This window comes from Micropterus salmoides, unplaced genomic scaffold (assembly GCF_014851395.1).
Source record: "Micropterus salmoides isolate LMB-PRFRI ecotype aquatic unplaced genomic scaffold, ASM1485139v1 Ms_hic_scaffold_17, whole genome shotgun sequence".
Lineage (NCBI taxonomy): Eukaryota > Metazoa > Chordata > Actinopteri > Centrarchiformes > Centrarchidae > Micropterus > Micropterus salmoides.
Genome location: NW_024040817.1, coordinates 13,279,484 through 13,296,397, shown reverse-complemented (window position 1 = coordinate 13,296,397; position 16,914 = coordinate 13,279,484). Strand labels below are relative to the sequence as shown.

At 37.8% G+C, this 16,914-nt stretch overlaps 2 protein-coding genes across 2 annotated transcripts; both read right to left on the bottom strand.

Annotated features, from left to right (window-relative positions):
* Positions 1-1,108: 1,108 nt before the first annotated feature.
* Positions 1,109-3,373, bottom strand: LOC119907439 (sperm acrosome membrane-associated protein 4-like). Its single transcript, XM_038725204.1, has 3 exons — positions 3,238-3,373; positions 2,399-2,506; positions 1,109-1,768 (listed from the first exon to the last, which is right to left on the bottom strand). The coding sequence occupies exons 1-3, from the start codon at positions 3,287-3,289 to the stop codon at positions 1,533-1,535; spliced, it is 396 nt and encodes a 131-aa protein (XP_038581132.1). The 5' UTR covers positions 3,290-3,373; the 3' UTR covers positions 1,109-1,532.
* A 1,339-nt stretch (positions 3,374-4,712) lies between these two features.
* Positions 4,713-15,354, bottom strand: spaca4l (sperm acrosome associated 4 like). The gene is made up of 3 exons (XM_038724540.1): positions 15,210-15,354; positions 6,582-6,692; positions 4,713-6,315 (listed from the first exon to the last, which is right to left on the bottom strand). Exons 1-3 carry the CDS (start codon positions 15,259-15,261, stop codon positions 6,089-6,091), a joined length of 390 nt encoding a protein of 129 aa, XP_038580468.1. The 5' UTR covers positions 15,262-15,354; the 3' UTR covers positions 4,713-6,088.
* Between the last annotated feature and the right edge of the window lie 1,560 nt (positions 15,355-16,914).

Here is a 16,914-nt window from a genome sequence, read left to right as displayed (position 1 = left end):
CTTTAATCATTTGTGTTGACTACATCTAAAGGTCGGTCCGACACATTTTAAATTGCTAGAATCTAACAAACGCTTTTACCCCACAGTTTGAGTATTGTGCAGTGTATTTTTCACAAATATCGAAAAATTAAACTGGGTAAATACAGAATTGATGGAGTTATTTAAAAACCTGAACAAAAAAAAATTCTTTTACAAACACTATCAGACATTAGCCAAGACAATTTACATTAACACGTAAATAAAGTGACCACATAGCATCCATCCATCCATCCATCGTCAACCGCTTATCCTGTGTACAGGGTCGCGGGGGGGCTGGAGCCAATCCCAGCTTACACTGGGTGAAAGGCGGGGTAGACCCTGGACAGGTCGCCAGTCCATCGCAGGGTGACCACATAGCAAATGGCAATAAAGGAAAAGAAATATTAATAGAAGCTTTGAAATCTATATACTATATACCAACAATACAGCCGGTCAAAGGCAATTCATTAAAAGGACAAGTTCTTTTTGAGAAAAAGGCTTATTGCCCTTTTTCCATAGAGTTAGATAAGTAGAACACATTCATCTGTGTATGGGAAACATTTTGCAGAAGACAGCCGACCCGCATGAACCTGATGTTTCAGCGAGGGCTACGTGAGAAATGTCATGTTCAGGCTAAGACAATACGAGGCAGAGAATGGCGGATCATGCCTTTACCATTGTAGGATTTGCAAAATTGCGCTCCCGGACAAGTAGGATGCACGTAACGCCGAATTAGGATGTTGCATGAATATTGATCTGACTGAGGTTGCATTTTCAAAATCTGACCTGTATCTGATGTGGACCACATACGAAAAGTGGCCCAAAGCTAGCTTTGATACGAGAGTAAGGCGGGGCCCCGCTTTAATTTGCAGGGCCATACGCATCGTGCATAGTGAGCGTAAAGGACGGTCCAGCTCTGGCAGTTATATATATAAAAATGGTTGGATAAACGATAGATGTTTCCAGTGTCTACCCTGTCTCTTGCCAGTGTCAGCTGGGATTGGCTCCAGCCGCTCCGCGACACTCTATATAAGCTAATGGATGTTTGAATGGAAGATGTTAAAAGAAGAGCAAGTAGCAGAGGCAACAGACATTTTTCAATGTTTGTCTTTATTTTCACATCAATGTTTGTCTAGTAAGACAGAAAGTAGTTAAAAGGATAAATACAATATGATTTTAAAAAAAACAAAGCTAAACAAGGTAGATTTACAAACTCAATGTTTTCCTGAAACATCCCATTGCTCAACTACCATGTTGTGGACACCTTAGTTTTGGCTTTTATATAACTTGCCATTCTAGAAATTAACCCTGACATGACCTTAGTCTAGTGTGACAAATAGTTTCACAGAATGTGAGCATGAATAGTCATACTTATAAACTCATAAGGTCAAATTGTTTATTTTTGATGGTTCTTTTGGTCTTGTAAAGCCCTGATTGGTATAATGAATCATATGAATGGGTTTCAGGAGCAGCTGGAAGCAGCGAGCTGCTTATGATGATTTAGCATTAGCAGATTACAGTATGCTTCCCCACATGGAGGCCAGGACGGCTACACCAATGGCAGCGGTCAGGGTCATCTTGGTGGATGGAGCTCCGCTGATTGTAACTGGGTTGCACTTGTCTGTTGAGCAGCAGGTGGTTTGGGTCGTGTAGGAGACACCCAGCAGGCTGCCGTTGTTGGTCACGTTGCAGCTGGTGGATTGAAGGCAGCCCTGGGTGTTGAAGCCCACAGAGGTCAATCCTGTGAAAGCTGAAGAGAAATTATTGTGTTAGAAAGTGGAAAGTAACTTTGTATATTTAAGCAAATAATTTGACTGTTTGTGTTTTATTACTGCATTACTTTTTACTCCACTATATGGAAATATTGCACTTTTTACTGCAATACCCTAACATAAGCTGCTATAGTTATTTATGTTTTTATAGTTTTTAAAAACACTTTTCTTGTTTTGCAGATTTATATGTTACATTCAACAGGAGATAAGCTCATAAAACCACTAATAACTTATTAATACATTATTTCCTTCGTATCATTACTTCTTTTGTTCCCTGTTTTCCTTCATTGATCTGAAAACCTTAAACCCCCCAAAAACTTAAAGTGAAATTTAAAATGAGTACTTTTATTTTGGCCACTTGACTACTTTTTATAGCTACTTTTAAACTAGCATGCAGGGCTAATTTTCCATTGTGGAATAGCTACTATTAGTTGAGAGCCCATGTGCAGGATTTTATACACTATATCTGCTCAGGTCAGATACTGGTTTGTATGTGTGACAGGGTTTCACAGTATTTGGGAGTGATTTTAACTGAGGCATGCCTGTGATGTTGTATAATGTTTGAAGAGACAGGGTGTAAGCTTTTGGTCAATGAGGAGGTGACTTACTTGCTTTCCCAGTAAAGCAGACGCTGGTGTTGCTGCAGGTCACTGTAGAAGTGCTTAAGCAGAAGCCCAACAGACCATAGTTGCATTGGTTGCAGGTTAGGGACTCCGCTGAAAAAGACAGGTGAAAGCACAGAAGTTAAAATCAAAAAACACTTTATGTTGAGCATGTGCAAAGTCATCAGATGTTTGTGTGGTTGAAGGGAACAGAAAAGTAGCTCATAACAGGTTGATTCAGTCAAGCTAATACAACCTTAAACTGTATATAGAGCTCTAATGAATAATAAAATAAGATTCATATTCTTGATATCAACACGAATATTTTGTACACAAATATTTGTAGAACTTTCCAAAACTTACCACTAATATGCTTTACTTATATTGCAGTGATTGTTTTTTAAGAGTTGGTGTTAATGTTGTTTTGAAATCAAACACTTTTTGGAATCAGATGTAATGTATTGTTGTAAGTCTCATCCCTGAACATTAAGTTCAGTCCACATTGTTTTGAGGAACCACACCATGGGCTGTGGTGCAAGAAGAAATCAAAAAAAATCAACACCTCAGTTGTGCTGGGATGGCAGCAGACTTAAGATAAGTAAGTGAGTAAGAAAACAGATTTTTAAAATAATTTGGGTTAACTCAGAAGTCTTTCTCAGAGAACCTGACATGTTCACTACAAATCTACATTCACCAAAACCTCTTTAACTAACTAACAAACAATAGTAAAAAAAATATGACAAAATTAGTCACAACTCCTCAAAGCTAAAAAGCTGTCAAGTTTGTCATATCTTTCTTTCGGTAATACATTTGTGATCATTATTTAATATTGTGTTTAATCTTACCCAGCATTAAAGATGCAACAACTGCAATAACTCCAAATAGGATCTTTGCCATCTTTGTGTGTGTGTTTGGTTCTTGGCGTCGGCTCAAAGACAAAAAAACCTTCTACCTAGGTGATCGGATGCTGTGTTTGTTGAAGGACAGACTTATATAGGGAGACAGGTAATGAGAGGGGGCGAGAAGGTGGTTTGTCAGGCCTTTGTTGAGGGAAGAGTCACAGAGGGAAGGAATGTTATGGATGATTGACACATGGTGAAAGATTTAAGTGAATACCATAAGCTGTACAAAGTATGTGCCTTTCCATTCAGGCTAAAGAATGACTCATTAATCACAGATAGATTCATAAGGCTTAAAATTATACAATACAGTGTATTTTATTGTAAGTTCTTGATCAATTGTCCAAAAAATAGTAAATAATATGAATCAGTTTCCAGAAGCAAAAGTGGAATATTCATATTATTTTACATGACACAGACAATCACCAAATCTTCCCCTTTAAGTAGTTGAAACCAGAGAATATTTGGGATTTTAGCTTGAAAAACAACTGAAATCATTAGTTTCTGACAATCAACTTCTCAATCAATAGATCAGCTCTAAAGCGTATTGTTGTTGTAAGGTGTTAAGTCAAACAGTGACTGTGTTTCATCTCTCTACTGAAGAGAGAACATATGGAGAAAACCACTGAAATTGCATCACTAAAGCCTCCAGATCACAAAGCACAGACTATCCTTGACTCAGGAAATGCGTGACTTGAGAGGCCATTCATAACACATCCTACTTGGATTATTTACTTGTGATTTGTGTTCGTTTGCAAGTGAATTTTCTTTTATTGGTGGGTTTGAACATTAGACCTGCAATTTTCTCAAACCAAAAATGTCAGTTCTGTGCCCAGACTGGATATCAGGACAGTGTCATCATAACAGCAGCAGCACTAAATTTACTGAAACCTGACGAACCAGTTAGTCCTGCAAGATGGCAACGAGCCGAGAGAGCTTTAGGCCTTGTTCAGATTGCCAGCCCAATTCTATTTTTGCTGTATCCAGATATTCGAGAGTCTGGACAGCAAAAGACCCACATGAAATGCGATCTTTGCATATCTGATCCAAACCATATTTGGAAGTGGTTTTAAATGACATTCAAATCGTCTCAGTCTGGACGCTCAGATCAGATTTCAAGGTCTTTTGCACACTTGCAACGTGACGTGAAAACCAGTGTGACAGAAGTGCACCAGAGCAGTTCCAGAATCCACACTGCGTGCTGTCAAAACAACGCAATTGCTTGGAGGGCAAGATGATGGATCTCCGCCTCACCAGCATACATTGTTACAACAACAACCCATACTGAAAGGTTGGTGACGTCTGGACACACAAATCTGATCTGATCACTTGCAAAAACAGTGGTGATATGAGAAACAAATCTATATTTGCCTGCAGTTGGAACAAAGCCTTTGAATTAGAAAACACAACATGGGAGGAAGTTAGTTTTTCCCCAGTTTGGATATTTATTGCATTCTTCAAATTGTCTACATAACCCATTTCACTAAAAACATTCAGACAGTAATTCATCTTTAATGATTTGTGTTAAATAAGGTCAGCCCGACACATTTTAAATTGCTAGAATCTAGCAAGATAAACAAATGCTTTTACCCCACAGTTTGAGTAATGTGCAGTGTGTTTACGACACGAATATTAAAAATAAAACCAGGTAAACACAGAATTGGAGTTATTTGTGCCAAAAAAAAAAAAAAAAAAAAAAAAAAAACCCAAACAAGAAAAATAATTCTTTTCACAGACACTATCAGACATAAGCCAAGACAATTTACATTAACACGTTAATAAAGTGACCGCATAGAGAATGGCAATAAATGAAATGAGTAGCAATTGAAACGTTCATAGAAGCTTTGAAATCCATATACTGGTATTTGAATATTATGACTCTAAAATGACAATACAGCCGGTCAAAGGCAATTTATTAAAAGCACAAGATCAAAGTTTCGAGAAAAATGCTTATTCCACTTTTTTCATAGAGTTACATAAGTAGAATGCATTCATCTGTGCACAGTAAACATGAAGCTACCATGAGGGGACGGTTAGTTTAGCATAAAGACTGGAAACAGGGGCAAACACCTGGCCTGGCTCTGTCCAATGGTAAAAGAATGCATTTACTACAACTTTAAATCTCACAAATTAAGTTGTGTGTGTAAAAACGCAACTTTTTTGACATTTGTGTGGACAATAAACGAATGAGATATGAAGTGTTAATTAGTGAACTTTAGAGGGGCTAGTAGGCACATTTTCTTTGCCTTTGTACAGAGCCAGACTAGCCGTTTCCAGTCTTTATGCTAAGATAAGCTTCAGATTGAATGGACAGAAATGAGAGAGCAATCAATCTTCTAATCCAATTCCCGGCCAAAAAACACGCACACGCACCAAAAAAAGCTGAGCTGCATTGGCATTAATTAACCTACATTTATTCACTATTTTGTGTGAATTGCCTGACATTTGATTCATGTGTCCCCTTAACTAAATGTTATGCTACTTTTTCAAGTGGAGAAAGTTAAGATATACTTTATTAATTGTAGGGCACTTTAAAAAAAACATAGGTTTTTCCATCTTAAATCATCTTTGATGTTACACACTTGTTTTACACTTTAAATTGTCAACTAATATTTTATTATCCCTTGCAGTGAAAAAAGAACAGCTTATTGATTAAACTTCAATTGATAAACACTTAAGCATAATACACCTCAAGGATAATAAACACAAGACCCGTGTGTGTGTGTGTGTGTGTGTGTGTGTGTGTGTGTGTGTGTGTGTGCGCGTGTGCACTTTGTGTCATCTGCTGTATTTTCTGTCAAACCAGGACATTTGCCACAAACACAGCAGTGATGGTGGCAAGGGTCAGGCTGAGGCCGTAGGACCCAGGCAGACCGGGCGCAGCATTACACAGGTCGTAGTCGCAGCACGTCTTGTTCATGGAGTAGATGGTGGAGTTGGAGATGGAGGGGATGTCCTTGAAACTTGTCTTGTTGCACTCGGACACTTTTAGACAGCCCTTCATCTTGATATCCACGAAGCCGGCTGCGGAGTGACAGCAAAAACATGCGATTTAAAATAAACTACAGTGGGTGTGTTTATCATAAAGGAAAATTGCACTTGTGTGGATCACTGATGTGTTTCTAATAGTTTGGGCACAGAAGGAGAAACTGCATCCGGCTTTGGATGAGAAATGCCAAGTTATCCTCCTTTATTGTAGTTACAGTAAGCTACGAGAATGCAAATGGTGGGGTGACTGTTCTTCAGGAGAATGTTGTCCTGTGACATTTTTCAGCTTCTGAGATCCTTACCTGCAGTCCCGAGGCCACTGAAGCATTGTTCATCGCTTTCACATGTAGTTGTAGTGGTTAGGCAGAGTTCTCCGAAGCCAATGCTGCATTTGTAGCACTGCAGAGCTTGACCTGGGGGGGGGGGAATAGAATAGTGAAATTAGCAGAAATAGGTTTGCAGCTCTTGGCAGCACCTGGAGTCTGTCTCAGGCTCAGATCTCCGTCTACACCAGTGTTTTGGAGTTGATCTCCCTGTACATTAAAACGACTGAAAACACACATCTATTGGCCGTTCAGGTACACTGGGCATGCACGTGCCAGTGCAAACATGAGGCAGATGGTCTCTTCCTAGTTACAGAAGATTTGGTGAAAGAATAAAATACAGACAAAGTCTGAGTCATCGTTTCTAAAGTCCTCCGTTTTTGCCCGTCTTCACTAAAACACCCTCCGGAGGTTTGAAACGCAGAACAGGGTTGGCAGCATTTTTAAACTTCTCCGTTTTAGGTCTTCGTTTTCGCCGTTTTTGCACGAGACAAGTTAGGGATTTTGAGCTACATAGAAAAAAACTGAGCCATTTTACCAGTTTACCAGCTATGATAGGTTTCCAGATGCAGAAAAATAACATATAATAGTACCCTGTCTAGAACCTATAAATTCAAACCATTAGTTAGGAACTCTGACTTTGTTTATAGTCCAGGTACAGATCTAAAAAGGTGGTCCCCAGTTCAGGATGGTCATCAGCTCAGGATTGAGCTCACATGCACATTGCACTGTTTATAAAAATGGACAAATTCAGAACAGGGTGTAGGGATAAATATGATGTTTGTCCCAATTCCCTATTACTTGCCAATTGTACGTATATAGTATGTACTATAGTCATTCATAGTACAGCCTACAAGAGATCAATGTACTTTTCCATCTGTGTCAACAAGTTGGTTAATTTGTCTAACTTTATGTACTTGTATGATTTCAGATCTTTGTTTTGTGTTAAAACAGGTGATAAGACAATTATTGCTCATTTTGAAATGAGGCTTTTCTGCTATGTAATGTTATGTTATGGTTAAGAGTAAGCTATTCCCCCCCATCACCGCCCACACTTCATCGGAATATAGTATATCATCAACAGCACATGCAAAAAAAAAACAACAACAACAAATGATCAAATCAAATGTGACAACACTAAAGACTCAAAACCTTAAAATTACTACTCTGGAGTTGGGACAGCTCTAGGCTTTTACCAGGGATGGTGTCTAACAAAGATACTGTTTAGTTTTGGGAAATGCAAGATCCAGTTTTTAGCGTTTGACCCACATTAGGGACTAAAAGTCAGATCTCTCTGCCATTGCTGCTTTTATTTTGTTTCTTTTCCTAAATCTGCTCTTCAAAAGTCGCTGAATGTTACTGGCAGCAAATAAAAATTACATTTTAACTTTGTAACATCATTATCAGGTTACAAATATTATACAACCAATTTTATAAATAAAACCAACCCAGTGGGTAAAATGAGTGGTACTGACTGATACTGGAAATGCTACGTAAGCAATAATGTTATATTAGGCTCAGTAGACCTTTAAGAAGTCAGACGGAAGGGTCAGAACATCTGCCTCAAGTCAAGGTGACAGACAAAAAGAGTTTCTACTAAATTAATTTCCCACCTAATATGCACCTGTAAACTTTGTAAGAAGTTTGGCAGGTAGCTTTTGGAAAAGTACAAAAGTGAACATTTGCCTGGATACTTTCCAAAAAGTCAGCTGACAGTTTTCTGTAGAAGAAGTTTTGTATACATTTTCACTTAAGGTAATTTTTTTTTGGAAGAAAACCCTTAAAATCCCTGGAAATAGTGATACCATCTGTACATAGGTAGAACAAACAACTATTTATAACAAGACAAGCTACTCAATGCTGTCTGTTGCTGTTGTGGTGCACCAAGCCTAAAACAACGGTCGCATGGTCATTGTGAGGCTGAAACCTGTACATGACTCAGAGAACAGGGAGTGGAAATGATACTCAGACACTGCAGTGAACTTCTGTGAAACTATTGTAAGAAACCTGTTGCTCTATTTGTTAAGTCATGGCCATGACTAATTGTTATGGAAAGAACACACTGAACTTATTATCCAACCAGCTTAGTTTAAACTATTAACTGGGCTGTGTTTGCCAATACTTTGATAAAAGGGAATCCCCAATTCCTACAATGAAATTAATTTATGTTACTTCTGATGCACTGTACAGCTAAATTTTATGCATTCAAACCAGTGCCTCCTGTAGCAGAACAGCAGAATAACTGTATGACAAAGACTGTAATGTAGTAATTATATAGTTGTTAGTTGGGTCTGGGCTTTTATTCAAAAATTCAATATTAAGCTGTAGTGTAATAAGCCATAACAAGGAATACCAAGGGAAATCAAATTCTCCTACACACATTTTATTGTTTGTACTTGTGTAAAGTTTAATTGGGGAAATAATTTTTTTTTACCCTGCGGAGCCAAGTCAGGGCCTAGAGCATAAAATATTTTGAAGTGGAAACAAGATTAGCCTTTTTCTTGGGTACAACAACAAACCAACAGAATAAAAACCTGAATTCAGCTTGACAAAATGATACTTTATTTTTTGCCATTGAGGGACATACTTTCCATTGCGTCACACTCAAAAATTACAGGCACCGATATCTTTGGTGAACCTTTTCACTATTAACATATTAGTAAATGGTAGATAATTTGGATAACATTTAAAGCAAAGCCCAAAGATCTATAGACAAAATAAAACCAGTATAATCGTGTCAGACAGTTCAATTTCTGTCAGTCTGGTGAGATAATCCCAGTTCTTAACTTTTTAAAGATACAAACACACCCATACCCTTTTACACAAACAGCAACGCCCCCAGTTAAGCTTATTTTCGTTACAGTGACAATCCTCATGTCCTCTCTTATTGCTCCAAACTGATAAATAATCTCATATATAGAAATTAAAATGTACCTTGTTGTTAAAATAAGAGATTTCTTTATCAAGGAAACACAAATCATTTACCATATTATTAAACAGCTTATCTGACAACAAATATCTTACTCGCTCACTTTTTTAAACCCTACCCTGCTAGTAAAATGGCACACAATTCTTTAAAGGTAAATCACAGAAAAGTAAAGTGTCGTGTGACCTCAGTGGTGCCACACCTGGCAACACTTCAGCACTCTGCAATGCTGACTGACTTGTTTTCCGGGAGACATCTGAAATCAAGTATGACCTGATCCTCTGAGGTATTAAGTAATAAATCACAGTTACACAAACAAATGTGTTGCCAAAGACTTCTGTGAGCATCAGCGATTCCTTGTCAAGGTTAGGAGAGTCTGAGACAGTCTGTAGGTGAAGTCACATGGGAAAAGTGAAGCTAATGATGTTCAATTACAGCAGACTGTTCACTGCAGCAGAAGTATCTCAACATATAATTGGTTGTGTTGTTACCTTCATTAATTGCAACAGCACATTTCAGGCTATGGATCAAGATGTTAAAGTATGTAAAAAAAAAAAAACAGGTGCAGTCAATCAATTTTGACAACCAGGTACAGTAGGCAGATCAATTAGTAATGACGCAGATGGGTGAGGATATATCAGCCTAGACATGCATCATTATTGGTCCATTTCAAAAGCCACCCTTCTTTATGCTTCTTCAAATATAAATGGCATTTTGTATGAGGAAATGTTTCCGTCATTACTTTTATATCACTTCCCCTCACACTGTTGCCAACAACCTTCATGACAGGTGCATGAGAAAGGACAAAACTAATGAGAAGCAGCCGCAGCGCTTCAAAGAGAAAGTCCTGCAAAAATGTCTTAAACCAGCAGAGGTGGGGAAAGTACTCGGAACCTTTACGGAAGTAAAAGACGCAATAAAACAGCTAAGAAATACTTTTTACTTCATTAAAGAAGTGCCATCGGCAAGGTGTGAGAATCCAAAAGGGCTTTTTAGCTATGTATTTTTATTTATATATCTAAATAGATATATCCATAAATCCACCTATATATTTAAAATATATATTTTATGGATACTTTTGTTTAGGTTTGGTCAATCTATAATAATGTATAATAAAGTATAAGATTATCATATTGTTTGTAAATAAATTCTTCATCTGCATCTAATAAGTAACTACAAATAAATGTAGAGAATGAGTAGAGTTCAAGTATCTCAACATTGTCCTAAAGTACTTGATTAAAGAAATCTGTTCTACAATTTAAACCCCTTCTAAAGGATTTACAACCATAAATACGTAGAATTACCAGAATTTATAAAATAAAGAGGTGCTGCACACCAATAACCTCAAATAATGAGGCTAATGGTTAAATTGAGGATGATATGTTAATACTACAGTGGGTTATTCTGCCTCAACTTTAGCAAAAATAAATAGAAATTCAACTGGATTAAAGCTAGGGTAATAGTTGAGAAACTATTAAGAGAGCTAGATTTTGAAAGTATCCAACTGAACCTCCCCCCCCAAAGTATTTGAGTTAGGGTATCGTATTCAAATAAATTCCCTGCCCCGGCTGTAAGTGTTTATAGAGTCTCTGCCTTTGCCATACAGTTTGATAGACTGCTTGAACTCTGGGGTGTGGCACAATAATAGTCACCTTCAATGTTCAGTGTCAGTCTTACACTGCCCTCTACTGCTCTGTCACTAAAACTACAGATCATAGTGCATCAGCACTTCAGGTTATGCTCAACCTCAGAGCCATTGAGGAAATGCAAAAAACTGCAGTTTATCAACTGCCCACTTGGCTGGCTCCAAAAGCAAGTAAATCTCCATGTTATACTGCCCAGCTTTACAGCAAGATGTTTACAGTCTGTAAAAAAAACTGGTTGGGTCTGTATAGCTAATATCCTCCTTCATGATAACTGTGAAGGGTGAATTTTTATATTAATTATATCTTTTAAATTTTGAGTTACATGTAGGTGCCCTCTCGGGTGGCTAGCCAGTAGGTGATTCAGCAACTAGGCTTCATTCAGGCCACCTCAGCTACATTTCTTTGCCCATTTTTGGATTAACCAGAGTCAGGCACTGCCAATATGGCGACAGCTGGATCCATTCACATTTAGCTTCCCAACAGCTCCAAACCTGTGGCTGACGTCACGCATTATAGAGTCTATGGTTCTACTAAGAACATGCTGGGAAACTCAAAACACAGAGGGAAGGAGAACAAATAATAAAATTAAAACCCTGTTAAATCTTATAACAAGGAAGAAAATAATAGAAGTGATTACAAGAAAAACAGCCCTGGTATCACTGATATTGTGATTTGTGAGGTGTCAGTACCCAAGATTTCCATCTGAGGGCATTGCAGTTGTTTCTAGTTACAACAAGTAAGGCAAGAGCATATTCAATGAGTGACCCAACAGAAGCAGTCGAAAAGCAGTCAGGAGTGGCCCAATCCAGCATCCCACAAGCTGAAAATTACATTTTTATGTCCAATTCACACATAAAAGCTACGTTTTAGAAAGTTTTGTTCTTATTCATCGTTTTTATTTCCACTTGTTCCCCTCAGTGAGCTAACGAATTTAAACTCACACTGTGAGTCATGTGCTACAACACAAAACCCAGTGAGCAAAGTTATGACGAGATGGTCATGAGACGCAAACAGGTTTATGAGAAGTAATACCTGAGTAAATATGCAAAACGTGCCATCAAAGCTTCCTCTGTACTAGGACAATTATCATCCTCACACTACAACCTCACAAAAAGATTAAGATACACCCGGGCGGGTCTGGTGTGTTTTGTAAATATTAGATGTAGATGTTGATAGATTATAGCTCACAATGCCAACATCCTTGAAGGACAGGAGTAGCAATAGCGGCCATGGTAATGTCAATTTTGGGTTTCAAATGCTGCAGGCAGAAATGACAAAGATTAGCTACAGCTATAAATACTTTTAATTGATGACTGGATTGGCATGCTTGACAGTATAGTTATGACTCAAATAATTATGTTCTCCATAAGACTGCAGTAATACAAGTTTGTTAAAAGAAAAAAAGAAAAGAAAATTTATATCTTGTTTTTATACCGTAACGTCCATTTGGTTAGTGTAAATTCTGAACTGATTATCATTGGTTCTAGTTTTACTTGTTTTGTGTTTTTATTTTATAATTTCTTTTCTCCTAATTTCTTTGTACACACAGTGTTTTATTATCATTTGTTTCAGTTCTTAAGCATGCATGGACAGCCAAAAGTTAAATTACAATGACTACATTATTTGTGTGTACAATGGGTACATTTGTATTTTGCACTGGTAAACCCTGAAAAAAAGCAATAGATCAAAGATCAAAATGCGGCTACCATGAATCAACATCACCTCCATTTCAGTATTTTGTTCAATCAACAGCCTCTCCAGACTCCTCCCAACTTCAGAAATTTACTGACATCTGAGTGTAGTAGCCAGTTCAACAGAGGAGTAGTATAGTAGTAGTATTACAAAGTATTTTTGTCTATTTCGGGGGGAACCTCTCAGTAGCCTGTAACATGTTGACTTCAAAAATCAACCAGACCACCGTCTGACATCATCTACTTTTCTCCAGAGGACACACACACATATTAGCCCCTGTGAAACCGCAGTACTGTTGTGTAAATATCTGCACTTGTGAATCACTCTGTCACAAACAAGTATTTAAGTAAAGGATTCATTAGTTGAGGTCAAAGTTTCACCTGAAAGTATAAAAAGCAGCCAGAATGGGAATATAGTTTCTGCTATGATGGGTGTGATTTGAAATATGAGACATGAGACAGAAACAACCTAGGTGAGAGGATCCCAAGGACAAAAATCTGTTACAATTGCCAAGTCTGCAGAGCTTCAGTAAAATTAATTATGAGACTTGGGCAGAGCCTCAACTGTTACAGAGTGAGGAATTTCTCATGCAATTGCTGGCAGGTTGTGGCAGGACTCAACCTTATAAGGGGGAGGAAAAACACAAAAGAGAACATCCTGCTGCCACAAACAGGCAGCCTCACCCTAAGCTGTAATAACAGTATCAGAGGAAAGCCTGGGATGTGCACAGAGGGTAAACACAGCAGCAAATTAGGGTTGTGACGAGATCTTGCAATATTAACATGTTATTTCTCGTCTACGTAAAAAGCTGTCTCACAATATCAGCATGACGGAGTGTGAGGATGAAATTAGCATAGAAGATGCCCCCGCACTCGTTTGTGTGGGAGGATTTTGGGTACCCGGTGGAAACAAACAGTGACAGAGAAGACATTAACAACATGAAAGCAACATACAAAAATGCAGCTCCATTGTATTCCACTTTCAGTCGAATAAAAGACAGTCATATATTCTGTATTTGAAGATTTGTTAATAATATAGGGTTAAAATATCGTCTCATTCTTGTGAACCCAATATCGTGTACCATGTATCGTCTTGTCTCGTGTTCTAAGTGTATCGTCACACCCCTGGTAGGAATCGAACTTATTTGGTGTGCTGTCAAATCTCATGATGGGAAATCTTCTGTAAAATGTCCAAGGCTGTGTCCTTAAAATATCATGTTTTACCAAATCAACAGTCCAAAAGTTACAGTTTGCTGTCAGATATGATGGAGACATACAGCAAATCCTCACATTTGATAAGGTGATATCAGACAACGATGGGCCTTTTTGCTGGACTGAACTGTTTCCACTGTTTATCCATCACTTTTAGCTCAACGTTTCTGTTTATCCATCGACCGGTTATTCGTCACCTTTGGCTGTTTCAACTGTTTATCCACCGCCTTTAGCTAACTATTTCATCACAGTTTTCAAACTTTTTCCAACTATCCTAAACCATTTGGGATGACTGGTGGCTTTTTCAGTTAACACTGAGAGAAACACAAAGTGTTTGAATGTAACAACCTAACAGGTTATGGCTAAGTGAGCATGTGCTTCACTGTTCATCTGAAACAGTCAAATATTCATCAGTTCAACTAAAACACACCCTACAAAAACAAGAAGAGATGGATTATGATGATATGCTACATGACTACAGTCATCTGAAGTGTAGGCAGTTTGGGGTATTTGTTTAAGATTATGCTAAAGACCTGGGAGGTATATTTTAATTAGTGATGCATCACTGAGTAAATTGTCAAGAATTGTCACAACCCTAAAATGATATGAACACACCCAGACAAGCCTCAAGCTCTGCACTCAGCAACACTGAGCACAGTAAACGTTGGAAGTGCTATATTGCAGACACATCCCAAAGACAGTCAAATATTAAAGTTTTTAGTCCAACAAAACGTGTTTGACCGGATCTGAATGTTGCCAGGAAACAAATTAAGACTTTTGTCGTTAATGATTAAAAAATAGGTCATGGAAAACAAAAGCCTCGTGCAATGGCAAAATCTAGAAATCTACTCTTCTAAAATTAACAAAAATGGAAATAACACTTTTTAACAATACTGCAAACACATGATATTTTAAGGGAATGCAACATTAAAAAATAAATAAATAAAAAAACAGACGCCAAACCTCACGAGTTTTTTGTCGAGAAAACTATTTTACGTTCTCTTTGAAATATGAGGCTGCTCAGTCTGCATTCATTATCTTTAAAATATAAAGTAAGATAAACGCTTTAATGGAAAAAAAACATGCATTTTTAACAAAAAAATGCATAATTTAAAGTAGGCAATTTTCTTACCGATTACAAAGCAGAATCCGACCGCAAGGAGCTGGAGAATAATTCTGTTCATCTTGAAAAAATACAGAAATAAGGTCAGAAACTCGACTGTAAGGAAAGGTTGGCTGCTTGTGAGGACTCAAATTCCGTTAAACAATTTTTTTAATCCGCCATGCTGTATTTATAATCTTCCACCTCCCATGCAAACGTCACCGTTATCCAATCGGAGGAGTTCTTCCGGGAAACCCACCCAGTATGTTTTCTTTGAGCTCTCCCACCTGTGTGGTTCACAGGTAGGGGGATATTAGCCTATATCTCATGAGGGAGTTAAAGTGTAGGAAAGTTGTGAAACAGGGAATTAATTGGTGCTTAAAGTGATTTTTTGGTGATGTTGTATTTAACCCCTCACATGTCTGTTTTTATGAAGTAGGCTATGTGATCATTACAATAGCTTTGGTAGTGCTCAGAAGTGACTTTATGACTTTTACCTACAAATGATAAACATATTAAATACATCATATTCTTAAAGATAAAACAAGTGATTAGTACTATTAAGCAGTGTCTAATTTGTGCTTTTACTTTTTGTACTTCAAGTACATTTTGCTGATAATACATCCAAGTATGTATTTAAATGCTTACTTTGTTGTATTAGTGCTTTAACACCCATATAAGATAAATACATAATGAGCTAATTTACAAGTCCAGATTCACATCAAGCAAAACCCTTTGTTGAACTATACCTGCTCCGCTCTGTGTCCTGCGTTTGCGTCCTCCAACCTGCCTCCACACCACGATCGTGACACTAATTGGTGGGGGCAGGGACGTGCACAGGAATTTTGAAGGGCAGTTGCTCTGACCTGAAAAAAGGCACTAAACACAGTATCCAAAATGTATTAACAATATAAATGTCACCAAAATACATATGAGAAAAAGAGTTCCTTATATTATTGTTTATTGTTTTTTTTAATCATTATTATTTTTTATTTTTTTTCCTTTTTTTTTTTATTTGAAAATAAATAATCTAGATTGAATTGACAGATGGGGAAAACTCGCTTCTAATAAAATATTAAATAAAAAAACGCTTAGATTTCGGAAAAAAATACAATCCTTTTTTAACCTTTTGGCTTCCCGTACATTCAGTTGCGCTTCTAGCTCGTATTCACTTCTGTTGGTACGTATCACGTATGGTAACTGGGCAAAACTACGCATGATTTGTTGTAGTATGATTGCATAAAGGAAGGAAACAGGAATTCCGGTAGGGAACAGAATCGACTGACGTGCAGGCAGCGCTGCAGCAGTGCAGCCACTTAAACAGAGTTTGCCCTTCCCCTACTGACTTTCACTTTCGGTGCCCGAATGGAAGTGAATGAGGCTTTGCGATCGCGATTATTTTTTTATTTAATTTTTTTTTCTCGGAAGGGCGAGTCGGAAGGGCAACTTGAGTCAGGAAAGGCAAACGGGCAGTTGCCCGGGCAACCAGAGCAACCCCCCTGTGCACGTCCCTGGGTGGGTTCCGGGTGAGAGCTTCTAATTTGAGTTAGAAGTACAAGTGATAGACAGTGCGCAGGATTCTTTGTTTTCTAGAGAACAACCCCCCCCAATATACAGTGGGTACGGAACGTATTCAGACCCCTTTAAATTTTTCACTCTTTGTTTCATTGCAGCCATTTTCCAAAAATCAAAAAAGTTCATTTTATTTCTCAGTAATGTACACTCAGCACCCCAT